Source organism: Oxyura jamaicensis, chromosome Z (assembly GCF_011077185.1).
Source record: "Oxyura jamaicensis isolate SHBP4307 breed ruddy duck chromosome Z, BPBGC_Ojam_1.0, whole genome shotgun sequence".
In the NCBI taxonomy this organism is placed as follows: domain Eukaryota; kingdom Metazoa; phylum Chordata; class Aves; order Anseriformes; family Anatidae; genus Oxyura; species Oxyura jamaicensis.
In genome coordinates, this window is record NC_048926.1 from 79342776 (window position 1) to 79369951 (window position 27176).

The window sequence follows — 27176 nt, forward strand, 5'->3', positions numbered from 1 at the left end:
CAGGAAAAATTTTAGAAATGACAAGCAAGTAAATGTAATGGGCTTGATACAGCTCCTTCTCGAGTAGGTCATCCCCCAGCCTATACCGATACATCCGGTTGTTCCTTCCCAGGTGCAGGACTCTACACTTGCTCTTGTTAAACCTCATCTGGTTTCTTCCTGCCCAACTCTCCAGCCTGTCCAGGTTCCTTCCAACCCCTAGAGTTCTGTGATCTTTGCTGCTCTTCCAGCTGAACTATTCTACATCATAAATTAAAAAGGGTCAAATGTATATTATATTGCATTTACATATAAATTTGTCAGGAGAACTTACATTTTTTTTTCTAGTTTTCCCTGTATAGTTTTCTTCACTTTTTTTTTTTTTTTCTATCTGAATTTGGAAAAGATAACTTTTATCATTGTTGAAGGTGTTGATGTTATATTCATGAATTTCAGATTTGCCAGGTTTTGTGTTTTCCTTATAGTTTACCAAAGATGTTGTAATCACTTCTAAGACCTTTCAAAGATTTCCTTCCTCCACCTCCTTCTCCCTACATTCTCTTAAAAGAGGAAAAAAAGTTTTGTCAGAATTATATCGTTTAACTAATATGCACTTTTATATTTATTTATTTATGGCATTCACAGTTAGATTAGGAATTGCTTTCTGAAATACTAGAACATGCTAGTTTGTTTCATGACTGCAAGAGGTCTGAGATCCACAAAATTCTTAAATGTCTAATTCCATGTATTTAATGCCCCCCTTTTTTTTCTTTTGTCCTTTGACTGTCATATATGTATGTGGTCAAGACACACATATGATAAATATTTCAGAATATTCCATCTTCCAAGCACTTTGCCTGGATTTTCAAACTGTAGAGTCCAATGTGTTGGTTTTGTTTGTTTGTTTGTTTTTGCTTTTGCCCTTCTTTTTTTTTTTTTTTTTCCTGTACTTTCTCCACGAACCATAAATAAAATCTTCTTTGTTTACATTAAATCAGAGGAGCTTTCTAGCTCAAATAATTAATTTAGAAACTCATACAGAAGGAAAACACCACTATTTATCACTGTGACAATCCTTCTGCATCGTGAATAAATGATAATCTCAGTGAATGTGTTTAGAATGAGTTGTTATTAGGCACAATAAAGAATCGACTCAGGAATCGCAGAGGAGAAGCAAATGCAACTGTAGGATGAATAAAGGTACAGGAGATAATTTGAGATATATTCCTTAGTGACACCTTCAATTAAATAACATGCTGTAATCAGAGATGCAGTTTTTGGTACAGTTAGGAAGATTAACTCTGAAAATTAAGCTCATAAACTACTAAATGTTACTGTTTAAATAACTACATATTTTTTTCTCCTTGAACTGGTTTCCTTTAAAAGGTACTGAAGGAAATACTGCAGAAAGAATAAAATCTTTGTTCTTTATTGATTATTACTTTATCCCAAAGGTACCATACAGGATCCAAAGCATACACTTTAAATAGTGCAAATTGTTTTGGCTGTGCAGTATTTCAGAAAGTTTACTGAGCTAACAACCAGACAATGGTGCGCTTTCATCCTGTTAATTGCAGGATCAGATCAGGGCCCATGCTAGGAGAAAGCTCAGAAAAGAGGAGAAACAAACAGTGCCATCATCTGTTCTTCAGACTCTTGATAACAAGTTGAAACGGTTGAGAATCAGTTACTGAATACAGTACTTGTAAAACATTTCCATCTACCATCAGAGAAATGTTCATGCATATTTCTGGGTGTTACTCAAGCAGTTGTGGAACTAAATATGATGCAGCCCACATATTTATACAGTTTGCTTTTAAGAACTGTAAGACTTTAAAAATCATCTTTTGAAATGGTGAACCATGATTACTATATGAATTTAAGAAAGGCCACTATTTTTTTTTTCCCCAAAAAATAAAGCTTCACTGTATAACACCTGATAACTCCAAGAAAAAATGTCAGTGGGAGTTTATGCCCCAGTGAAATGTTCACAGAAATATATGCAAATCTGTTGTGGAAGCATTTGTTGTAATGATGCATGTAGACAGAATCACATGGCATAAGTAATATTTGAAGGAAATAATTAAACAGGCAAGTTCTTCTTTCCTCAGTATGTCACTACTGCTGCTGGGCTTAGTGAGTGATGTTTCCCTTTTAAAGAAAAGGATTAAAAAAAATCTATTTCCTCTTAGTATCTATAATCTATCAGAAATGCAGTGACCGTAAAATACAAAAATTACAAAATACAAAAATATTTTTAAATACTGGACTGAAATTTAAATTCTTTAATACTTTTAATACCTTTAATACAGTACTGAGCTTTAAATTCTTGATGCAGCTCTGGTAGTTCTTAGATAGAGAATTCCTTAAAATTTTGTGGAGAGGAAAGAAAAGTGGATTATTTGGCTGTTTGTTCAAGGCCTGTAAATTATTATGACTTCAGTGATTTCCCTAGATTTTTATCAATGCAAGACACAAAAAAATGATGTTAGACAATTGGCTATGCTGCTCATCAGTTACTGTTGTTAATAGGTCTAGTAATGAATCAGCTGATCTGCAGCAGAGAGTCTCTCTTTCTGGCTTGATCTGTGTTTAATTACATACACTAACATGATTTTTCTGGGAGGTGTACCGTTCTGCTGACAGCTCAACAATACCCACTTCATTTCTTTGACATTTCTACTTACAAATTTTCATAACAGCAGTGCTATCAGTAGGAAGATTTTGCTCTGGAGATGTGTACTTCCTGCTTATGAAAATTATTCTGAAATGTCAGAACTGTTCCGACTTGGTGCTGAGGCTTCTTATTTCTCAGTTTTGTCTTACTTTTTCCTACAGCTGGAAGGAGTTGAACTGGTGAATAGAATTCCTCTAGTCCCATCCGTGAGTCCTAGATTAGGTGAAATTCGAAACATTTCTCTGAGGATTACTCCAGATATTGCAAATGGAGAAATAGGCTTTATTAGCAATCTACCGATTATTCTTTCTGAACCAGAAGATTCCCCTACTACACTGGTAAGTAAGCCTTTTTATATTGTTCTTTGCTATGGAAAACTTACTTGGGGAAGGCAGAGTTTGCTCTATTCAGTGTAGCATTTGACAATTAATGTGAGGAAAAACCTTCCTCTAAGTTCTGCCTTATCCCAAATATTCTCTTCCTTTAAAAAATAAAAATAAAAAAAAATAATGCTCTGAAATAATCTGTTACTAATTTCCAGAGAAGTGAGATTGGTCTTTGTTTTCTGTTTCAGTATTTAAAACCAGTTAGCCCTTGATGCTCACACAGAGCAAAAGATAATGCAGTTAGTCTCTCTCACCAACTGTGAGCATAGTCATGTAAAGTAGGACTGACACAAATGCTGAATCGGATAGATCATTTCCCATTCTCAAATTAGAACTAGCCAAACTTTTTATTATTATTATTTATTCATATAGTAATTTGCAAGGGAGTAATTGGTTTTGCATCTACTTTTGCAAGTCACAACAAATTAATGTGTTTCAGGTTTCCATTGCATTGCATCGAGATGGGACTGATGGTCAAGCAACTGTGTTCTGGAGTCTGAAACCCTCAGGTCCCAATCAAAAGGCAGTAACACATGATGATATAAGTCCTTTTAATGGCTCCGTGGTTTTCCTATCTGGACAAAGTGATACTACAATTAACATCACCATTAAAGCTGACGATGTACCTGAAATGAACGAAACTGTGTTATTAACTTTGGACAGGTATTATACCCTATTCTCTATTCATATGTATCAGCCGCAGTACTCAATTTATGTGTAACAGATTAGCACGGTGTTAATTACAAGGTATTACTTGCATTGTGTTGATATGTGTCTGAAGAAATATTGGGACCTTGATTCAGACTGTGTGTGGGTTCTTTGACTGGAGATCAATGTAAGACACATTTTGCATTTTATTATCAAATTACTTAATTGTTTATATTTTCATGAAAGTTCTGTATGCTATTTAGAAAGTTCTTTCAGTTTTGATCTTTTTATAGCTCTTGGTTTTAACACTTTTTTTCAGAAAAAATATTTAGTGAGATAATGGGAAAAACTAAAGTGAGAACTAAAAAGCAATGCAGAACTTTTTCTGACAGGAAAACATTTATAACTTGGGTGTCACTGTAGAATTAGACTAGCAGCTTATTTGTTTGATCTGCATGTTCAATATTCCTTGACAATTAGATACTTCTGTCAGCTCCTAGTCCCCAAAACATCCCAGTACAGTCTTCTGCTAATGAGAATGCAGTGGGGTTTCTGAAGCACAGTGTTCTGGTCTCCCTTCTTATCTGGCTGAGGATTTTAGGATAACAGGCTGTAAGGGCCCTCAGGTGATACTATTGTTGGCATGTGAGCACTGTTCAGAAAACTTAAATTAGTTTGTAATCAGTTTATTAGTTTATAAATCAGGGGGAAACTACGATTAGAAATGATGTGTTGAGTGTAAGGTGTCCAAGAATGCAGACTGGTATTGAGGTAAACAAGTAAGTAGATAGAAGTTAGCAGCATGAAAGGTTAACTTTTTTGATTAATGTGTGTGAAAGTACAGTTTTCTGCCATTTATCTGGAGTTACAACTGTAGGCTGTACCTTGAAAATGGTGGCTGTGACAAGGATTGAACTGGCAGCTGAACAAACACAACCAGTGTTCTGCTTTTGCTGTGTATGGTGCAAGCCGTAGGCTCTGTTGATCGTGAAGTGGATGGTGAAAAGTGTGCCAACAGTAAGCAGCTTTCCCACACTTGGCAGGGTCAGAGAATGAACCAAGGAAAAGGTGGTCCGTCCTTGAAAAAGAAGTAAACAAGGAGGAGATAGAATCTGAACTTTTCTCTAGACCTCTGAAACTTTTCTCTAGATGGGTAGCATCCATCACTTCAACTAATTAGCAGAAGCCAAGAATGAAATGACTGCAGAGATCATCCTTCCAGTACTAGACATGACTCTTCAAATTAGGGCTGAAGGATACTGGCAGGGCTACATGTATGCCCGTGCTATTGCTTTCTGCCTGGTTGGTATTTTGTGGACAAACAGAAGATTTCAGTTTCCAAGGCTGGCAGCCAGCACCTCACAGCAGTAGTGAATGAGCAGGAAAACAAAGATGCACTGTGCTGTAGATGTGCTTGTACTCTTCCATAAATTGTAGCATAAGTCAGCGGGAAAAGAAAGCATGTAAGAACTTTAATGAAACTTACGACATAGACATAGATCATAAGCATTGAATTTACTGCAATTATTAATAGCATGGGTAAAATAAAATAATTAGTTCTAACAAGGATGTATTATTTACGGCTTAGTGGTATTGTCAAGGCAGTCCAATTTTAAATATGCTTTAAGTGCATCCATAACTATAATTTTTCCAAGCCATTAAAAACAATATTGTCCTTTCTTGCTTTATGGTCTCTATCCGTAGACCATATAGATACTAAAACTAATTCTGAATTGTGTCCACAGACTGGAGGCAAATGTATAACATGAAAAATATAATTCCAAAGAAGGCAGATGAGTAATGATGAGTAATAAAGGAGCAAGAGAGTCTTGTATCTGCTGAAGCTTCTTCATATTTTCTTTTTTTAGGAGCAGCTTCAGATTGAATGCCTTCCCTATCTGAATAGGCGTGAATTGAGACCAAGCATAAATAAAACAAGATGTCTGTAGTGAAATCTATGTGAGAAAGAAAATACCTTGGTCTTCTTGATGAATGTAGGTGGAACAGGCCATGGAAATTGTGTGTGGGCTTTGTGAGAGCATATATACGTACTAGGGCTGTTCATTTTACCTGGTAAGCACAAACAGAAAGCAGTTTTTTTAAAAATCTGATTTGCTGTTTTTTCCTTCTACACAACGTAATCTCTCACTGTCAGTTATCAGCCCCCCAGTTAAGGTGCAGACAGCTATCGATTTGGCAACTGGCACAACCAGAGGGCCAGAACCTGCAGGGTATGCGGGCTGGGGATGTGGCCTGTGTTTGTGCTCGTGAGTGAGTGGTGGTGAGACTGAGAACTTGGAGACTTTGGGATCTGGGGATAAATCATTTTTATTTTGTGAAAGTGATAATCAACAAACAGACAACTGTTTAGGCAGTCCTTATGCTCCAGCATTTCTTGAGTCTTGACTCATGGAAGTTAGGATGCCAGAACAGATCCATATGCATATGTTATGACATAAATCTCATTTACTATATATAATAAACTGAAGCAACGTTATTTGGAGATTTTTATAGTTCTAGTGATTTCAGCGATGGGATACAAATTTCCAGAGGCTGAAATTCTGTCATCAGTTTATGTAGAAAATGATGAGACCTATGAGTTATGAAGTAATTTTAAAAAAATTACAAATGTAAAATACAGACTTGACTATTTCACTGTGAAATATCTGGCAGTTTTTAAACATTTTTGGGTTTAAGAGGTTGTCAAAAAGTTAGAAAAGCATGGAAGGGCCATTTAAAGCACTGCATAGTGTCGATGGTGTCAGGGCTTAAGGGTTTATGTGTTGTCGGTTACTCACTGACATGCTTGCTGCTTAATAGATCTCGGATTACTTGGTAATTTCCTTTGGTTTGTGTCTGTTTCAAAACCGTATCTATTTTATGTAAATTTTCGTAGAATCACATAATGGCTTGGGTTGGAAGGGACCTCAAAGATCACCATTTTCCAACCCTGCTGCCATGGGCGGGGATGCCACCCATTACATCAGGTTGGCCCACAGCCTTGTCCAACCTGGCCTTGAAAACCTCCAGGGATGCCTCAAGGGTTTGATCAGACTGTGTTTTAATGGGGAAAATGTTATTTGAAAATAGTGGAATGTTGAAATGAGTGCCCTGGACACCTACAGCTAGTTTTCATTACTTCTCAAAATAACAACATCTCTCTCCTGCTATGACTCAGAAAAAGTAAAATAGCCTCAAAAATCAAATAAATAATGGATTAAACCTGCAGAGAAGGTGTTTTCTCTGATGAGAAGCACTGTGGAATGTCTAATGTGGCAAATCCTACTTTAATGCAGTTCTTTAGAGCTAGAGCCTGCCACTAATTAAATCAGTAGATAATCCTGAAAAAATTGAAGAGGGGGTGAACACTCAACGCAAGCAAATTGAGTAATGTTCAACAAGCAATTTCAATTCCCCCTTTTTGAGATACCCTGACAGAAAAGAAAGCTTTTTAGAGAAGTATGGTTTAATAATGGCAGCCATGCAGATTCACAATGGAAATTAAGTTTCTCGTGTGTCTTTCAGAACACTCAGGTTCTGCAGAAATTCCAGATCTTGTCAAAAGTTATTAACTTAAAAGTTATTTTTCATTTACTTATTTATTTATTTTGTGGTTCTATTTATTTCTTAATAACATTGAAATTCTCATGGTACCTTAAACTTAGTCAAAAGTCTAATTTCTGCTATTTTCTTGTACTGTGTGTTTAAAAAAGTGCAAGAAACATTTTGAAGCTCCGGCTAGTTGTCCTAATTCATCTGGAGTTCTTGCTACATAATAATTGTGATTTTTTTACCAAAAGAATTTCCCTAATGATAAGTCATTTCACATTAGTGTTGTAGTATAAGAAATGCTTTACACACTTTGAGGTTGTATTTCTTATGTCTGCCTCATAAGCATTGCCAGGGTTTATTGTCTGTGACAATATGAAACTTCATGTCCATGCATAGCCATTTTACAGAAAAAAAATATAAGCTGAGGATAAAAACAGGGAAGTGGCTTTCCCAGTGACTGGTATCTCCTTATTCCTGGTCAAGAGTTATTTTCACTGGAGCTGCTGGCCATGGTTAAGCCACCATGTCAAAGGAGCTGTTTTAACTTTTATTGCTGCTTCTGAATAGCCCTCTTTGTCCTGTTTCCATACTGCTACCAGAGGAACACCTAAAGAGCTGGTTTCACATACCATGAGGAGTGAAACAGGAGTGAACCGGCCCTGTGTGTTGTGAGGCAGTCTGGGAGCATCTCCTCCGTGGTGTAAGGGTGGTATATGAACGCCCCTCTGTTCTTCGAGGTTGGAAGTGCACGTGGCAGGGGTTGGGGCTGGTGTCCTGGCAGCTCTCTGGTGGCACAGACTCTGTGTCCAGCCCCGTAGCTGCTCCGGGTCAATGTGAGCTGGCTGCTGGATGTATTATGCAGCTATTTGCTGAACGCCTCACCTTGCCTGGTTTAGCCCGGTATGGACTTAGGTTTAGCACATGAAGAGTACACTGAACCAAAAAGCAAGCATTTGGATTAAAAGGATAAAAGTTTGAAGGATGTGAGTATGGTAATTGTTCAGTGTAATTGTTCAAAACAATAGAATTGGGATCTTTTTTTTTTTTTTTTTTTTTGAAAATGAGAATACTTTACAACAAATATTTTGGATTTAAATTTAAAATGTTTAGGGATATGTATTCTATGTATTCCAACCCCTCTGCCATGGGCAGGGATGGCACCTACTAGATCGGGTTGGCCACAGCCTCATCCAACCTGGTCTTGAACACCTCCAGGGATGGGGCAGCCACATCTTCATTCATTCATTGTTGGCTTAACAGCATTTTGGAGCTGGAAACCTAAATCTAGCTGCTTCTATTATGTTTTTGCACAGGACGTTTTATGACTTTTTGGAGTAGTAACTAACATTACTGTGCCAGGGCAGTGATAGCAGTCTGACCACTCATGATATCAGCCAGAGAAAAAAAATGACCAGACAATAAATAAATAAATAAATAAATAAATAAAAGGATCCAGGTGTTCAAAATGGGGTTTGTATGGAGAAACCACCTGAACTATGTTCTTTTTTTTACCAGCAGATGGACTGAATTTTACTGGTTGCTTCCTGACCTGAAAGCTGTCTAGGTTTAAAGACATATCAAAGACTCACTTGACGTAATGATTCATTTTTATTTTCTGTTGTAAATTATATTACCAACAGCTTAGCGATATAATTAAATTTTAGCGTTACCAACGCTGGAATCTTCTCCTTGATCTTTTCAGTGTATTAATAATTTGCTGTTTTTTGAACGCTTTTACATGTTTCTGAGGGAAGGGAGAATGTCTCAATACATACCTAGCTTCAGTGAAGATCAGTAACAAATTTCAATTAATTCAAATTTCCTATTTGGAAGAATGTCTGTGAATGTACTTACTTCTCAGAATTTAGAGTGAACTCTTATCTGTATTGAATTCCAAATCTAAGTTATTTTTGAGATTAGTGGAGTCCAATTATCACTCTACAAACACTATTTTAATCTGTTTTTGGTACTTTGATAGACGATACAGTTTTTCTATTTAATGTATTTTTGATTAAGAAAGCCAAAATACATGATTATACGTGACAAAATATATGTTTACTATTGCAGAATAATGCTGCCCTTTTGACTGACTTCATGTGGCAGTTTTGTTACAAACGCTTGGTTGAAACTTGATTTAATTAAAAGATTAGCAAATACCTTTTTCTTTCCCCTTTTTCCTTTTTTTTTTTTTTTTTTTTTTCCCATTTATTCCCTTTGTCCCCTCTTTCTCCCCTTTTTCTACTTCTGCTTCTCTTTCTTATATTTGTATTTATGTTATGTATATATACTACTTTGGTAATGTGATTAACTAAAAAATTGTTATAAATGAGGTTTGCTGTGATTTTGTGCCAAATTACTTTTCCTTGTGTACCCATCTGCACTCCTTCTGTGCTTACCTGTTTTTATCATTACTTCGTCAGACTGATGAAACACCGTATCGCAGAGGCACGTAGACGTATTTTCCCAATAAAGGGTTATAATCGTGGACTGCTGCTGCAGATGTGATCACGCAGTCAGTAATCAAGCTCTTCAAGGAGGGCTTGGTAGGGAACACCTTGAGTGGCTCTTGACACGCTGAGTTGGTCACAGGGTCATTCCTCCTAAGTGGGAACTGCCCACTTGCTGGCCCTTGTCAACAGGAAAATGCCAAGCAAGCAGGGTTCACGTAAAATGAACATTATAAACTTTTGGGAAGTAAAAAAGAAAGCCTTCTTTTTATTTATTTATTTTTTCCTTTTGTTAGTTTTTTGTTGTCTTGCTTTTTGTTCTTTTATAAGATGGGTAGTATTGAAATTTTAGTAACTGGCACTTTCATTACTTTCCCCATCCTCTTTTTTTTTTTTTCCTCTCTGTTGACAGGGTAGAGACAGAAAGGTTTGTCGTGTTCTTTGGGTAAGTGCGGTGAACTGTTTTTTGTCCTCAGTGAATCAGTGCTTTGTTTTATAAGTGGTTGGTTTGGACAGAATCTGTCTTTATTGCTTCTTTCACCCCCAAGAATCACATCTCTGCATCTCTTCAGACAACGCATGCTTGCCCTTTGATGTTTCGTCTGATGGCATGGGGTTCTTGCTTGAAGGCGTTTCTTTATGTAGGATCTGTGAATGATGAAAGTTATGAATGCATGGCTCAGCGTTTGATATTTGAGTGTTTCATGGAATAATGAGTTAATTGCTTTAAACTGCTACAAATACAGTTTGCCCCAACTAAATGGCTGAACTGATTAGAGTTACAGAGTAATTTTCTCTAGTCAAAGACAAGGAAAGTTACCTCGATTTAGACTAACATGCATACAATTTATATAACACAGATTATTTTTTCTACTGACTTTTTTTTTTTTTTTAAACATGTAACAAACATAAGCATGTTACCCTATTAAATAGGTATTACCTATTTTGCATCCTGTACCCTGTCCTGTAGACTATTCTACAACAAACAATGCTAAGTTGTTTTTCTGTGTGGAGGTTAAAATGTGCTTCTGGACACAGTTCTGGGCCTGATTTCAAAAACTGGATATAACAGATCACACTTCTTCATGAAATAGTGTTTGATAAAGTCTAGGTTGTAGTACAGTGAAAGCACAAAAATATGTACAATATGCAGGTCCACAATTTCATTAAAAAATACAGTACTGACAGAAAATGTGAAAGACGCAAAGGAATCTAAGTACCTAAAACTAAATGTAATAAATCACGTGCAGACCATCAGTCTGAAGGTGTATTTTTGATGCATCCTGCAATAGTGCTTCTCTGGATTTTTTAATATAAGAAATTTAAAATGATGTTGAAAATTACTGCCTCTGAGGAAGGGCAAGGTTCCTTTCTGTTATCAGACATTGCCCATTTGTGTCACAGAGTAAGATCAAGATGGTGTAGCAGAAGCCCAGAGAGAGAAATCTTTACTGAGAGGAATTTGAAGTATGCGTATTTGGTCAGTGTACTTCATTCTTGCACCACTCACCATGTGCTTTAAAGGAGTAATGAGAAAGGGGAATGAGTCTGAGCTACTGAGAGCAGGTCCAACATTTTGTAGAGTCAGATGGGGATCCTACAGGTAGTCACCACATCTACAGAAGGCAGGCTAACACAGAGCTGAGGATGAAATCCATGGTCTCCAGGGTCAAATTTCTGCCTCTTCATGTCAGTAGTAAACTTTGACAAAGAAAGCAATGATGGAAATTTATGATTTTTTTTAATATATTTTTTTTTTCCTGGCACTATTCTGTTTCTTTTCCTGTGTGTTGTGTGCATGTGTTATCAAAAAACAGACAAACAAACAACAGCATTACTAGCTATAAAAAGCTAATAAGAAAAAAATAATAATAATAATAATAAAAAGTTACTTCAGATGAAATTATTTATCTATTTATTTATTTATTTATTTTTACAAATGGATCTGATGTTGTATCATTCTTAACTTATTTTAATCCTTGCAGGTAACTGTTGGTTTTCATAATTTATGCATAAAATTTGTCAATATCCTGATCTCCTCTGTATGGATTTGCTAAACAGGACTGCAACTTGAAAAAAAAACTCTTACCTTCCTTTCTCAGGGTTAGTGTGGAAAATCAGATACTGAAATACGGGTTTACTACTTGTGAAATTACAATTTTGGAAAATGACGATCCTGGAGGAGTGTTCGAATTTTCTTCCTCTTCCAGAGGTCCCTACAGCATCAAGGTAGCTATCCGAGTAACGTCACTTAAACACTACAGACAACTTAGTTCTAAGAGTGCTAGAAAAAGATGAATTTTATTTTTTTTTGCAGGAAGGGGAGTCTGTAGAGCTGCAGATTGTTCGCACTAGAGGAAGCCTCATCAGACAGTTTCTGCGCTACACTGTTGAACCAAGAGATAATAATGAGTTTTATGGAAGCACAGGAATTCTGGAGTTTAAGCCTGGTGAAAGAGAGATCATAATTACTCTGCTGACAAGGATGGATGGGATTCCAGAGGTAAGAATTAATATTTTTCTCTCTTTAAATTGCATTCACAGGCATATTTGCTTGTCACATCTTTTTAATGTTCTCTGATGCTTTTTTGAAAGTACTGTGTCCCATTAGATTAATAATCTATTCTTTTTAAATTAGCATGCTGTCCTTGGTTTAAAAATCTTTGCTTTACCTGTTACAAAGCCAGGAATGTTAAGAAGTCTGGGAGGAAAGAAAATTTACATTTCAGAGCGTGTTACAAACATTACTTGGGAAATTATGCAATTCTAAATAAAGTACACAAAATAAGTCCTTGCCTGTAACAATAATAGACTTTTGGAGAAACTGATGCTTTTAGAGATAGAAAGTTCTAACAATTTCCTTTATTTGATGGCATTATGCAAACATTTATTGCATGTAGGATGTGTATGATTTCATTTTAAGTTTGTCTCCCTTTCTGCCTGATGGGGGGCTGTGGACTGTAGACCATTTTGTTTTTGATGTGTATGTTGAATATGTATTTTTATTCTGACTGATTTTCCCTCTTCTAGCTGGATGAGGTATATTCTGTGGTACTTAGTGGCTACAGTGAAATGCCAGGCAAGTTGGGGAATGCCACAACGGTCAATATAACCATTCTGAAGAATGATGATCCACATGGTATCATTCAGTTTCTACCTTACGAACTAACAGTAACAATAAGTGAAAGCAAAGGAGAAGTCATCCATACTGGTAATTCCTTTTTATTAGAGTTACTTCTTTATCTGGTGTCTGCTTCTGCAAGTCTTATTTTCCCTGTTCCAGGATAACAGAAGTCTAGGAGACTTCTTACTAAAATCTCCACTCAGGACTTTACAGAGTGGTACAATGACAAGCAAGATGAGCAGCAGAGAGTGAAGTGGAGAAGTATGGGTGTGGAAAAACAGAGGGATTAACTGAGTAAAAAGGATTGCTAGAGAATTTTCCAGACAGGAAGGATGGAGTGCTGATGTATGTGCAAAGTGCAACGTGGAAGTAGTAGCTCTGTTTGTGGAGAATGAAGAATGGGGTGTTATAAAAGAGAAATATAGAGTTATATCTTCCTATGGGCGATTTTAATTATCTATTTCTATTCAGTCCTCAATTACTTTTACAGGCAAGAATTAACATATGAAACTAAAGCAATTTGAACTGAACTTTAGTAATCTGTCTTTATGTGTCCTTTTCTGTAGCACTCCAACACGTTACTGGGCTCATAAGAAGTGAAATTGGTTATTATTTATTTCCTTTTTCTCGGTTTCAGATATTTCAGATGTTCCTTTTTGATTTCTGTTGCTCTGAATGTGCACACTGACTCTGTATGTTTATATTTTTTAGCTGTTTACAGAGTTGTAAGAAACCAAGGAAACTATGGAAATGTTAGTGTGTCTTGGGTTGTTGATCCAGCATGTACCAACGACGTCTATCCAGAGCAAGGGACTATTTTATTTGATAATCTGGAGTTTTCAAAAAATATCACCATTTACTCACTGCCAGATGAGGTAAACATTTTTACAGTGTTTTGGGGTGAGAATATGGGACAAAGAGTAAGTACAAAAACGTCAGAATATAAGGAGAAAAAAGGAATGTGTGTTTCTCAAGAGCCTAATAACTTGTAGGAAATATCAAAATACTTGGGTAGAACTGAGAAAACTTCAGCAAAGCATAGACAAATTTCAGAAGCTGTGCATACCTCTGAAAAAAAAAGTTAGGAGCTGAGAGTAATTGTACTGTGGTAAAGTTATAGGAAAGTTTATTTGACTGAAACTAGTATCTTGATAACCGGAATCCTAATTTCAATCCTAATCCTATATGCTGATAAATTGGAAGTGATTTAAGAAAGATTACACCTAATGATAAATAAATAAAGCTGTAAAAAAAACTAAATGTATCAGAAACATGAAACTGGAAGGTAACTTTTAGGTCATCTGTACAACATAAAGAGGAAGGGACTTATTTACAAAGACAGTAGATAGATGATAATTTCTGTATAAATGTATGAACTGTCATCCCTCTCGAAACACATAAGGACTGACAAATAAAAACAACGCTCAGAAATCTCTGGTTTATTAATCCCCCTAACTTTTCATTTTAAATTCTTCAGTGTTTTGTATGCTAGAAATTAATGTCTTAATACTTCCAGGTACCTGAAGAGGAGGAAGTATTCACCATCAGTTTATTCAATGCTACCGGTGGAGCCAGGCTGGGCAATGTAACCACTGCAATTTTACAAATAGCAAAGAATGATGATCCCATTTATTTTGCAGGTTAGATATTATTGTTTATAAATGTGGAATACATACACTACCTAAAATGGATTTTTTTCACAAACCAGATCATTGAGAAATCCTAGTCCCAAAAGAGCAAGTGCAAAAGTTCCCCAAACATTTTTGTGTGTGTATTTAATTTATATTTGTTTCCTTCAGAACCTTCCCATTTTTTTGTGTGTGTCATTTTTCTCTTTGTTGATGTTGAGATCAGTTAGGAGGCAAGGTACAAAATATTCTCTTGTAACTTAATTATTTCATTACCTTTATCACATACATCTTATTGTTTCATTGAAGAGGAAGATCCTGCTAGAGAGAATTAAGAAAATAAAGTAAATGCAAATAATTCAGGCTTGACCTCAGGCAGATTCGTTGCTTTTGTATTTTCAGAACCTGTGACAGTTAGTGTTCAAGAAGGAAGTGTTGCAAACTTTACAGTCCTAAGGAATGGATCTGCTGATGTCGCTGTTGTTGTCCAGTATATTGCTGTTAATGGAGATGCAACAGCTGAAGAGGGAGACTTTGTCCCCAGTGGAAGGAACAGTGTCATTTTGTTTGATGTTGGAGAAAGAGAGCAGAATTTATCTGTGTATATCAATGACGATGATACCCCTGAAACTGATGAAACATTTTATATTATCCTTTTCAATTCTACAGGTAAGTCTTCCTTTTTTTAAAAAATAAATAAATAAAAATTTGGTGGCAATTTCTTAGGATCTTGGTCTTATCATAAAGCAATATTTAAATGCCAAGAATTATATGAATAATGTTTGCTTCAAAATTTTTATACAATAAATGTAGACAGTGTGTTTGAATTTTCATCCTTAATTATTTTATTGGAAGCAAAAATCAGATGATACAGTTGATACCTTGCCTGAAAAAAAAAACAAAAACAAACAAACAAACAAACAAAAAACTTACTACCCAACAGTCTTAGGGAAAGAGGTATTCTTTTAGTTATTTTTTTCATGCTCCAGTGTGTATTACAAATTACATGACTTTTGTAAAAACAAACTGACTGGCGGCTAGCGAATGTGACGCCCATCTACAAGAAGGGCCAGAGGGCTGACCCGGGGAACTACAGGCCTGTCAGTTTGACCTCAGTACCAGGGAAGCTCATGGAGCAGATCCTCTTGGGAGTCATCATGCGGCACTTGAAGGGCAAGCAGGCGATCAGGCCCAGTCAGCATGGGTTTATGGAAGGCAGGTCCTGCTTGACGAACCTGATCTCCTTCTATGACAAAGTGTCGCGCTGGGTGGACGAGGGAAAGGCTGTGGATGTGGTCTACCTTGACTTCAGCAAGGCTTTTGACACCGTTTCCCACAGCATTCTCCTCAAGAAACTGGCTGCTCTTGGCTTGGACTGGCGCACGCTTCGTTGGGTTAGAAACTGGCTGGATAGCCGGGCCCAGAGAGTTGTGGTAAATGGAGTCAAATCCAGTTGGAGGCCAGTCACTAGTGGCGTCCCCCAGGGCTCGGTGCTGGGGCCGGTCCTCTTTAACATCTTCATCAATGATCTGGACGAGGGCATTGAGTGCACCCTCAGTAAGTTTGCAGATGACACCAAGTTAGGTGCGAGTGTCGATCTGCTCGAGGGTAGGAAGGCTCTGCAGGAGGATCTGGATAGGCTGCACCGATGGGCTGGGGTCAACTGCATGAAGTTTAACAAGGCCAAGTGCCGGGTCCTGCACCTGGGGCGTAATAATCCCAAGCAGAGCTACAGGCTGGGAGATGAGTGGTTGGAGAGCTGCCAGGCGGAGAAGGACCTGGGAGTGATAGTGGACAGTCGGCTGAATATGAGCCAGCAGTGTGCTCAGGTGGCCAAGAAGGCCAACGGCATCCTGGCTTGTATCAGAAATAGTGTGACCAGCAGGGCTAGGGAGGTGATCGTCCCCCTGTACTCGGCTCTGGTGAGGCCGCACCTCGAGTACTGTGTTCAGTTTTGGGCCCCTCGCTACAAGAAGGACATGGAGGTGCTTGAGCGGGTCCAAAGAAGGGCGACGAAGCTGGTGAGGGGCCTGGAGAACAAGTCCTACGAGGAGCGGCTGAGGGAGCTGGGCTTGTTCAGCCTGGAGAAGAGGAGGCTCAGGGGCGACCTTATCGCTCTCTACAGATACCTTAAAGGAGGCTGTAGAGAGGTGGGGGTTGGCCTGTTCTCCCACGTGCCTGGTGACAGGACGAGGGGGAATGGGCTAAAGTTGCGCCAGGGGAGTTTTAGGTCAGATGTTAGGAAGAGCTTCTTTACTGAAAGGGTTGTGAGGCATTGGAACAGGCTGCCCAGGGAGGTGGTGGAGTCACCATCCCTGGAAGTCTTCAAAAGACGTTTAGATGTAGAGCTTAGGGATATGGTTTAGTGGGGACTGTTAGTGTTAGGTTAGAGGTTGGACTTGATGATCTTGAGGTCTCTTCCAACCTAGAAATTCTGTGTGATTCTGTGTGAAACAGAACTGCCATATTTTGGAGGAAGGGTATGTAATTGCTCTGTTTTATTTTTGTGATAGTGAAAAGTATGCATACATTTTTTTCACTCTGAGACTATAGTTTTAAAAGGCTTAATTTGCAGAAAAAATATATGACACAACTTACCCAGGGAACCACCTCTGAAAAAAAGTATTTATTACCTTAGAAATAGCATTGTATTTTTATTTATTTATCTGTTTTTCAAAGTTTACACTTAACAAGGAATGACCAAAATTATTCAGCCCATTCCTCACGTTTTTGAAATACGTATCTTTTGGAATAGATTATCACTGTTATGTAATATGCATGAGAAAATAAAAGTGAAGTATAAGAAATACATAATTTTTCCACAGCCCTAAGTGTTTAATAAAGACCTTCCCCACACCTAGCTCCAACAAAACTCATTGTGTTGTGGGAGAGTCATTTGCAATTGTGTTAGCAAATTTTAATTTACTGCCCTTCATTTTTTACTGTTCTGTAGTTGAGAGGTAATAGCAGGCTCTGAATCTGCTGCAAATCTTTGCAATGCAAAGCAAAGCTGTATTGAATCAGCCATCAAAACTTGAGGGACTGTAATTTAATAAAGGAAAGAAAGATGATGGCAATTAACCATCAGACTATACCTTCAGGTTGTGTGACAGGTTCTCAAAGTAAAATACCTACCAGGGATTCGATTCAAGATTAGGAAACCTAAAATTAGATTTCTTCATCTATAAGCACGCTAAGCATCTTAGTTCTCATTACAGTCTCTGATGGTCTTAGTCTTTAGCAGTCGAGAAGACGAAAGTGATTGAGGTCACGCTACAGCGGACACCCTGTGGCTGGCCTGAGAGTTGCTCACACGTCAGCATTGATCTTGAGTTGAATCCTTCCCTGAACATTGGTAGCAGGCAGCCAGAGGTTGACAGGGAAAGCAGTAATTTGAGTATAAGGCAGCTACGCTATTTCCCAAGGTTGGCTGGTATTCACTGTAGTACCCAGGTCTCTCATAAAATATCAGACTAGGGAAAGGATTAGACAAAACCATTCTTCTTCCTTCACAGGTTTTCTCTTTTGTGGTCTCTTTCTACTTTAATAACTTTCTTCAGGATCTACTGGTAGCTCCCAATACTACCCCATTGGGAACACATCATGGCTTTACTCCTAGCACATGGGGAATGGGTATCCGTAATCTCCCTTTTCCTCTAAAATGAGCATCCTATCGTTTTACAGCCATTCTAGAATCACTAAGAATACAGAATATTTCTATACATATTCCTGAAAGCAAAAGTTGGTTTTCTTCCTATGATTGGTTACATTGAGTGACCTTGACTGTTCTGAAAATTTCGTTGGGACTGTTGTTCCTGAGAGAAAATGCAAATAGAGGTATATGAAGTTAAAGGAACAAGCACATTGTTTAACGTGGAACAAAATGTAGTCTGACTCTTTCAAAGAAGACAAAAAATGGGGTGGGTGTGGAAACATTATGCTCATCTATGGACAATGGAATGGAGTTAGAATTAACATCCCTTAATATTTACCTAACACGCACACTGAAATCCTCCTAGCTTCCCATCTACTTCATAAGAATCTCATGTTTCTTCCTTTCAGATATTCTTTGATATGGGTGTGAATACACTCTTATTGCTCATAGCTTGTATTTAGTTTAAATGCAATACTTTTCTTCTACGTCTAAAGAAGGTCTGTGGTTTCTGAATACCTTACTCTTTTATTCTGTACCTCTGAATATCTTATTCTTTTGACTTGTCCAGATGATCAAACAGAAAATGTTACCTCACATAACAACTGAATGCAAGGATACTGTGTAGTAAGAATAGCATCTTCTCAGTTCATGTCATTTTTCCTGAAAATCTTATGCCTTGCTCTCTGGATGGTACACTACTTAAATACTTCTACTCTGAGTTTCCTGCTGCTGAATTCCTCAAATACTGTTTTTCACCGACTTTTATAATTGTCCTTTTCTTTGTATAAAAGCAATTGGAGTGAGTAGAAAACATAATTTGATTTAGAGTTACCTACGTTTCTGATTCCAATTTTAATAAAAATAATTGCCCTCTTTTTTAGGGGATACAGTTATCTTTAAGGCTGGAATGGCAACAGTTATTATTGAAGCAAATGATGATCCTAATGGAATTTTCTCTTTGGAACCTTTAGAGAAGCCAGTTGAAGAAGGCAAAAGTAACATTTTTTGGTAAGTAACTTTTAAAGAATATCTTTGCACTCTTTTGGATCTGGTGTATGTGGTACTTTATAAAGAGCACTTTGATTAAATTCAATGCACGAGCGTGCATTGATAGAAGTGCACTATAGAAAAATAGATTTACAAAATTTTGGATTAAATGATTTGACAGAAAAAAATAAAAAAAATCAAAAAACACTCAACAAATAGCTAAATAAGACTGTGTGGCAGTAGGTGGCTTTTTGTACCCATCTTTGAAATTTTCAGCTGCTAACTACTGTATTATTTCTTCTGTTTTTGTATTTTTTTTATTTTATCTGTTAATTACAGATTGAAATCTATACTTAAAGTTCAGATGTGACACTCTTCATTAGTCTGACCTTTGACAGTATTTTCCTTTGTGCCACCATGATATATTCAAGAATGAGCAAGGTTAAAAATTGAATGCACTCGGCATCTCACCGTGTTACATTCATTTCATAAATTTACTATGGGATTTTAATTGGATGAAAAAATGATTTTTCATTAAGAAACCTTGGTCACAAGAGGTTCTTCTTGCATTTAAAAAATCATCCTTTTTTTGTTTGTTTGTTTGTTTTAAAGCCTTGAAACAGATGCTTACGGCTGTGAATTAGTTCTTTAGGCTTGTGTTAATACATCTGAAAAATGAATACTCTTGAGAAAAGAGTCCTGCCAGGACTCTCATTCTTTGTGTATCACTGAACAGGATTTTGAGACACAGAGGACACTTTGGCAATGTTTCTTTGACCTGGCAGTTGTTTGATAATAACTCTGCACTGAGGCCAGGAGAAGAATTCTATGAAACCTATGGGACTGTGTGCTTCATGGATGGTGAAAGATCGAAGCCAATAACACTACGTGCCATTTCAGATAGAATTCCTGAATTCAATGAATTTTACATTCTAAAGTTGGTGAATGCTTCAGGTATTGTCTTCCATACCACCATTTCCTTCATATCTGGTAGAAAAGAGTTATGTTTAATCAAACAAAAAGAAACCAGCACTGGAAAGAGCATTGCTTTGAATCATGTCTTGATATCCTATGCTTTTCTGGTAAGGTTTTAGGTTTTATTTTTCATTTAATCTTGATTTCCATATATAGAGAGAGTTACTCAGTTTCCGAATTACTGTTGAACACATTTTGGTGATCTGAACTTTAAAAGGGAAGTCTCTTAGTTTTTGAAATTAAATTTCTTAAAGTTCAGAAGTTTCATTTCAAAAACCAAGAGATTTGAATTACAGATACATAGATCTCCATCCACAAAATGTAAAACAACGATACTAACAAAGAAATAACAAAGGCATTAAAGGTTATGTGTGTCTACCATAATAGAGGTTGCTTTTTTGTTTGTTTGTTTCCCTAGAGGAGGTAAAATACTTGTAGTTACCACTTCACATGACTTAAATTACAACTTTAAATTGCTACTGGACACATTTCCTAATCTGTATTAATTCCACTTTAGTACTATTCATGGTCTTCTGTGCCCTGATGCAAATGAAAACGTGTGTTGGCCTTTCCTGTAAGTGAAGTCCATATGGTTGTAAAAAAGATTTCCTGCTTATAATAGGTAGATCACTGTACACTTTGAACACACAGATTCTGCATTCACAAGATGATTTTAATATCATGAATTCTTACTGTGCAAAGATAGATGACTAACAGCAGGACTGGGCAGCAGTTTTAATACACAACTGGTTACTGTTTTTGTAAGGTGTATGTACTTCTGTATCAGGGGCAACAGGCAAGATTTTGCCATTCTGTATTCCTCTAAGTCTTAGAGTAATACAAGAACTGAATTTGGCCCTCATGCTTATCAAACAAATCAAAGGAAACCTACCTCATTGGCTAATTAAGAAAAGATGGACCTTGTCTTGTCATGTTTTACCTGAAAGGCATCTATGTGTTTTGCAGCTGAAAAATAGCACGTGGGTTTGTTTTCTACTTAAATTACATCAGCATAGTGTTTTAAGAATAATACAATAAAACTATGTAATTTTCAAGTTAGATAATTTGCTGTAAATCCAGAGGATCTTAAAGGAGGATTTGAGTATTTTTAGAAACTTGTTTTATTAAAGAAAAAAAAAGTACTTTGAAACTTTTTTCTGAGCATGTTGTTTAATCATTAACTTTTACTTCTATTACATAGGTGGATCTCCTGGTCCCGGTGGTCAGTTATCTGAAACCAATCTTACTGTAACTGTCATGATCCCTTTCAATGATGACCCTTTCGGAGTGTTTGTTATAGATCCAGAGAGCCAGGAGAGAGAGATAGTGGAAGATACTCTTTCTGAAGATGACCTTTCCTATATTACGGACTTCACCATCTGGAGACAGCAAGGCACCTTTGGTGTTGTCCGACTAGGTTGGGAAATATTGTCTAGTACCTTCCAAGCTGGACTGCCATCAATGGTAGATTTCTTGTTGCTTGGATCGTTCCCAAGCTCAGTACAATCACAGCCCCACATGAGGCGTCATCACAGTGGAACAGACGCTCTGTATTTCAGTGGAAAAGAGGATGCATTTGGCATTATTGGTCCTGAATACCCATACAATGGAAATAATGCAGTGACCAATTTTACATTTTCAGCATGGTTAATTCCTACTGTCAGTACAGATGGCTATATAGTTGAAAAGGATAACGATAACGGGACATTATATTATGGTGTGAAAATTCAGACAAATGATTCTCATGTTTCTGTAGTGCTTCATTATACAGCATTAGGGTCCAATATGACATACATGGCTAAAACATCAGTCATGAAATACCTGGATGAGAATACTTGGCTTCACCTTCTGATTACTCTGGATGAAAGTATAATTGAATTTTACATTGATGGAGTTCTAGTTCTGGGAGGAATGAAGAGTCTAAAAGGAGAAGCGATTCTTGATGGTGAGCCTTCACTACTGTTCTTCATATATAAAGCTCTGAAATGCATAGTCTAGCCATTTCAAAGGTGGAAGCAATACACTGAAATTATTATATCTGTTAAGTTAATTTAAAGGAATGAATAAGAATTCTTTGAGGATTTTCAGAAAGCCTATGGAAATTTTGTGTGAAAGTTCTAAAAAATTCAAACAGCTGCAATGTTGAGTGAGAATAGAGGACTATTAATTGTATGGTGTACTATTTTATTTCTGCTTTTAAAATTCCAGGTTGAAGTTTAAGAAATCAATTTTGCTATTTGTAAAAAGAATTATAGTTCTGCAATTAGTAATTTCCATCACACTTGCAGTACTGTAGCTGAGCAGAGAAAGTTTTTTGTTTGTTTGTTTTTCCCTTGGTTTCTGGAACAAATATAGGTGAAATGCAATAACGCTTTTATTACAAAAATATATGTCTCTGCTGTAAATTTTCTTTATTAGTGGAGATGGCACATGCTCTGTCTGGGGATAATACAATACTAAGGCAAGTATGTCACCTCTCTCCATTGAACGTTGGGTAACAGACAGTGGCGTGCATAGTGGCCCAGTTTTTCTTAGCATCCTCTGCTTTGTGCCCTGGGACTTTTATCAGTTCCTTTGGTTGCTCATCTCTAGAACTGCCACTCAGTGTTGTATGTATGACAATACACTGAAGAGCACAGCTTTTTTGTTTATTTGTTTTCTTTCATTTTCTGAAAAGCCACTGAAAACAGCTGATGTGTGTGTTTTAGCACAAGAGAATAGCATAGCATGGCACAGAATAGGATAGAGTAGGAATGACTATTAGGCAGCTGTGATCCTATAAGTTGGAGACAGAAAAATATAAATGCTGTTGTAAAAAAGAGTTTGGAATTTGCATGGAATTACAGTGCGGTAGATGACATGGATGTCCATAAGGATCAATGCAGTAATCATGAGTATCATGAGAATGGATCAGCTACCCTAGCAGAGGGAACCAAACTAGGATTGGTTCAGCAAAACAAGGGCTAAAAGGGGTTGCTGTTCTGCTCTGATGATCTATGGAGGAAAGAGGGAGCCTCAAGTCTCTAAAACTTACAAAAATGAGGGATGATGATAATGTGCTGCTAGAACTAATAGGATGAAAAACTTGGACAGCATAGGATGGAATTGGTTGGCCTGTGAGGACTTACCTGTAACATTGAGATGAGACTCAAGGAACCTCCTGATTTTGGATCTCAAGATGAATATGATTCCTAATCGAGGGACAATGAACAGTTTAGCATTGGTTTTTAAGAAAAACAGGTAGTCAGTTGTTGACTAGTTCATATAAATACAGTAACATAAGAAAAAATTATAATTTCCTTCCCAGGTCCAGGAATAGTAAGAATTGGAGCAGGAATCAACGGCAGCAGTAGGTACAGAGGGTTAATGCAGGATGTAAGGCTTTATGAGCGTAAGCTGACACGAGCAGAGATCTATGAACTTCATGCAACTCCTGCAAAAAGTGATGTCCACCCTGTCTCTGGGTATTTGGAGTATCGGCAAGGAGAGACCAATAAATCATTCATTGTGTCTGCGAAGGATGACAAAGAGGAAGAAGGAGAAGAATTATTCATACTAAAGCTCATTTCTGTGCGTGGTGGAGCTCGAATTTCACAAGAAAACACCACAGCAAGATTAAGAATACAGAAAAGTGATAATGCTAATGGTTTATTTGGCTTCACTGGAGCATGTATCCCTGAGGTAAGATGGTCATAATGGAAATTGTAGGTGACATTTCAGGCACAGAAAGCTAAATGGCAGGACCAAGTGACCTGAACAAAGCCTTGATGTTGCAGTGTTTGCTTTTGTGGTTAAGCAAAGTTTTCCTAGGATTTGGAGATGCATATGTTCTGTTAATACAACCTCAGTTCCACTGGGGTTTACTATATAATTTTAAAAAACTAAAGAAAAAAATGGTTTTGTTAAAAAAATATAGATTACTATTTAAGCTGAAGACTAAGGCTTAATTTTTTTTACTAGAAGAATATTTTACCTTCACTTCTGTTACATTTGAGACTGAGTTACCAGTTAAAATGTAAGATTTAATTTTTTTTTTTTTTTTTTTTGAGAATGCATTACTGCAAAGATTTTTATTATAGTTTTCTGTGTCAAATTATGTGTTTGAGATAATTTTACTAGAGATCATGCAATGACAAAGTGTTATGGATTTTTCCACCTTCCTTTGCTGTCATAAACTAAGTTATAATTTGCATATGTTTGATGTCAACTGGTTGATTTAGTAGTGTTGTTTTTTCATTGTTTTAGTTTTAACAGATGAAATTTTTTTTCAGTGGTATCCATTCTATATCCAGAGTCTAAACTTGCTACTTTTGAGGAGGCTTGAAATAAACATAAATCATTCTTTACTTCTTTAATCAATTATAAGGGGGAATAACATGATAGCCATCTCTATTGGTATTGGATTATTTTGTGGGAAAAAATAATGTAGTTTTCATTTGGGAACTCGTATGACCTTTAATTACATATATTTTAAATCAAAGTGCTTGGGATGTTTTTAAAATAACTATCTTGCCTGAGTGATAGTGGTTTTCAGTTTGGTTCAGTTTGCTTTATATGTGCCTACCATATGCCATGATAATAGATTCCTTCAGGTTCAAGTGCCTCTGATATGCTGTGATGCCACAGATCATCAGCCAGCCATGAAGAGAAATTAAAAATTTATATGGCATGTTAATTGTTTTGCACCTATCTTATGTCCATTTCACCAGGGAAGTATTAGAGCTCGTCGCGTTTTTTTACCACACAGCATTTTTTTTTACCAGTACTTTAACTGTGCGTATCTGTCTGCTAGGCAGCTGAACTCACACGCAGTATTACAAAGCAGCCCTGAAATTTATCTAATGCATAAGATAGCTTTAACCTTTTCAGTAACTTTCAGATAGAATTATTTTCTATGTTAATCTTATGAACATTATTTTCTAAAATAGAAGGTCAGTACCAAGTCAAGTTTAGTTCCAGAGATGTGAAGTTGTTGCTGCAGAAGTCATGTTATCTGTGAAGATACAGAATTGCAAGGAGGACTGTAGAACAGAAAAATCTGTTTTTCTGAATGATGATGTTTATTTCTATCCACAGTGTGTCTGGTTACGGGAAGTGCCAATCGAAATCTTTCTTTAAAATATTGCTAAGGAAAATTACAATATGGACATTAATATAAAGCAATAGTTTCAGTTGCTTTTGACAGGTACATTTCAAGCATATTGATTCTGTCACTGACACATGGTTTTAGGAAAGGCGTTGTGTCCAGGACAAACTGCAGTGTATTGTTATTTGTTACCTTAATAGTCCTCAGGGAGGCATCAGACTCTGCTGCAAATTCCGCTAGGATTGTTCTGATTGGCATCAAGGTCAGTTTCAGCTTCCTAACACTCCAAAAGAGCTGAAAGTAACATGACAGCAATTTTTTACTTGAACATTTGTCTCACATTAAATATTTTCATGTTATTTAATGAAATTGTCTTGGGTTACTTTGACATTAATAAACGTTTCAAATTTTTGCTTTCTTCCAGACTGCTGATGAAGGTTCCACTATATCTTGTGTTGTGGAGCGTACAAGGGGAGCCCTAGACTATGTGTATATAAAGTACATTATCTCACAGGTTGATTCCACTGGCATTAATTACTCTGTTACCGATTTTTCTAATAGCAGTGGCACTATCACATTCCTTCCTTGGCAGAGATCAGAGGTAAACCCTACCTTCCTATTAATTATTCATCCTGTCCTTTACAAACCTCCTGGAAAATACCTTCTGACGGTGCTTGGCAGTTTTTCGTACTAAAGAGTGTTTATTTCACATGCTTTTGTTTTATATTTTTTTGTTTTGTTATTTTTTTGTTATATATATATTTTCTTTCTTTCTTTTTTTTTTTTCATCCCTGACAAGAAGGAAGTGTTATTTGTAGCTCTGTGTATACCGCAGTTCAAAAGTATATACGTGTATATACTTAAGTATATATGTGTATATGCATAAAAAATATTGATTGTATTTATGTGTATGTGTACATATGCTTTAAAAAGTGTAGACAGTCCACGTACTGTCGAAATTGGAAAATGATCAGGTTTGATCTGAGTGTTGTAACTCAAATTTATATCCACAACAAGTAAATAGACAACAGTAAGACTCATCGCTGTTCTTGCACTCAAAGCTGTCCAGGTTCTGTCTCCTTTTAAATTCAAAATCAGAAACAGGAGATTAAAGGTGTTCTTGTAACAATAGCTGTTTTGAGTCTCCCTGAAATGATTTCTGTCTGCTTCCATCTATTCCTCTGCATAAAGTGTTCAAGCAACTGGAACATAAGGAAATTATTCAATATTCTGGCCTTAGAGACACCTGAAATTGGTAATCAGAATGTCTGAGTTGGGGGAGAGAAAGAGAACTGATGCGTAAAGGAAGCTTCAGCTGCTTCTGAGAAAGCTTTCTAAAAGTTTTATGAAATTCCTTATCTGAATTAGAGGAGTTAAAAAAAAAAAAAAAAAGGAAATACCAGGATAACTGAAGAGTAGGAATTCAAAGCTACAGAGGCCCACAGTTAAAAAATGATGTGGGCAGACTGGAGGCCCAAAGGAAGGGGACTTTGATCCCATTATTACAGTACCTAAAGGGCAGCTCCAGAGTTGACAGAGGCTCTCTCTTCTCAAGGACCACAGGAGAAGACAGAGGGCAAACGATACAAAGATAGACTGAGAGAGGTTTTGTCTTGAAATTTTTTACAACTACTGGAACAACTTTCTTAGGGACAGGGTCGGGTTGTCCCGACCTCAGCATCTGGGCTAGGCCAATCCCAAGCTCAAACACAGGCTGGGCAGAGAAAGCATTGAGAGCAGCCCTGGGGTGAAGGACCTGGAAGTGGTGGTTGATGAGAAGCTCGACCTGAGCCAGCAATGTGTGCTGGCAGCCCAGAAAGCCACCTGTAGCCTGGGCTGCACCAACAGCAGCTTGGGCAGCAGGGCGAGGGAGGGGATTAGATATGAGGAGGAAATTCTTCCCTCAAAGGGTGGTGAGGCCCAGGCCCAGGCTGCCCCGAGGAGCTGTGGCTGCCCCATCCCTGGCAGTGCCCAAGGCCAGGCTGGATGGGGCTGGGGGCAGCCTGGGCTGGTGGGAGGTGTCCCTGCCCAT

General features: G+C 37.2%; 1 protein-coding gene across 6 annotated transcripts in view; it reads left to right on the top strand.

Moving 5' to 3' along the window:
• Positions 1 to 27176, top strand: part of ADGRV1 (adhesion G protein-coupled receptor V1) — a 291563-nt gene that overhangs the window by 34422 nt on the left and 229965 nt on the right. For 5 of the 6 annotated variants that reach the window (XR_004746216.1, XM_035310214.1, XM_035310213.1 and 2 more), the window contains exons 10-22: positions 2818 to 2994; positions 3482 to 3705; positions 11792 to 11918; positions 12007 to 12192; positions 12720 to 12900; positions 13525 to 13688; positions 14330 to 14453; positions 14844 to 15110; positions 18978 to 19104; positions 19820 to 20037; positions 21260 to 22003; positions 23366 to 23739; positions 25569 to 25745. Coding sequence is in view for 5 of the 6 variants with exons in the window: in XM_035310214.1 (XP_035166105.1) it covers positions 2818 to 2994; positions 3482 to 3705; positions 11792 to 11918; positions 12007 to 12192; positions 12720 to 12900; positions 13525 to 13688; positions 14330 to 14453; positions 14844 to 15110; positions 18978 to 19104; positions 19820 to 20037; positions 21260 to 22003; positions 23366 to 23739; positions 25569 to 25745 (3090 nt within the window). In the remaining variant the exon portion in view is untranslated. Of the gene's footprint in view, positions 1 to 2817; positions 2995 to 3481; positions 3706 to 11791; positions 11919 to 12006; positions 12193 to 12719; positions 12901 to 13524; positions 13689 to 14329; positions 14454 to 14843; positions 15111 to 18977; positions 19105 to 19819; positions 20038 to 20059; positions 20166 to 21259; positions 22004 to 23365; positions 23740 to 25568; positions 25746 to 27176 lie in introns of those variants that run through there. The other variant, XM_035310217.1, reaches the window with a different exon arrangement.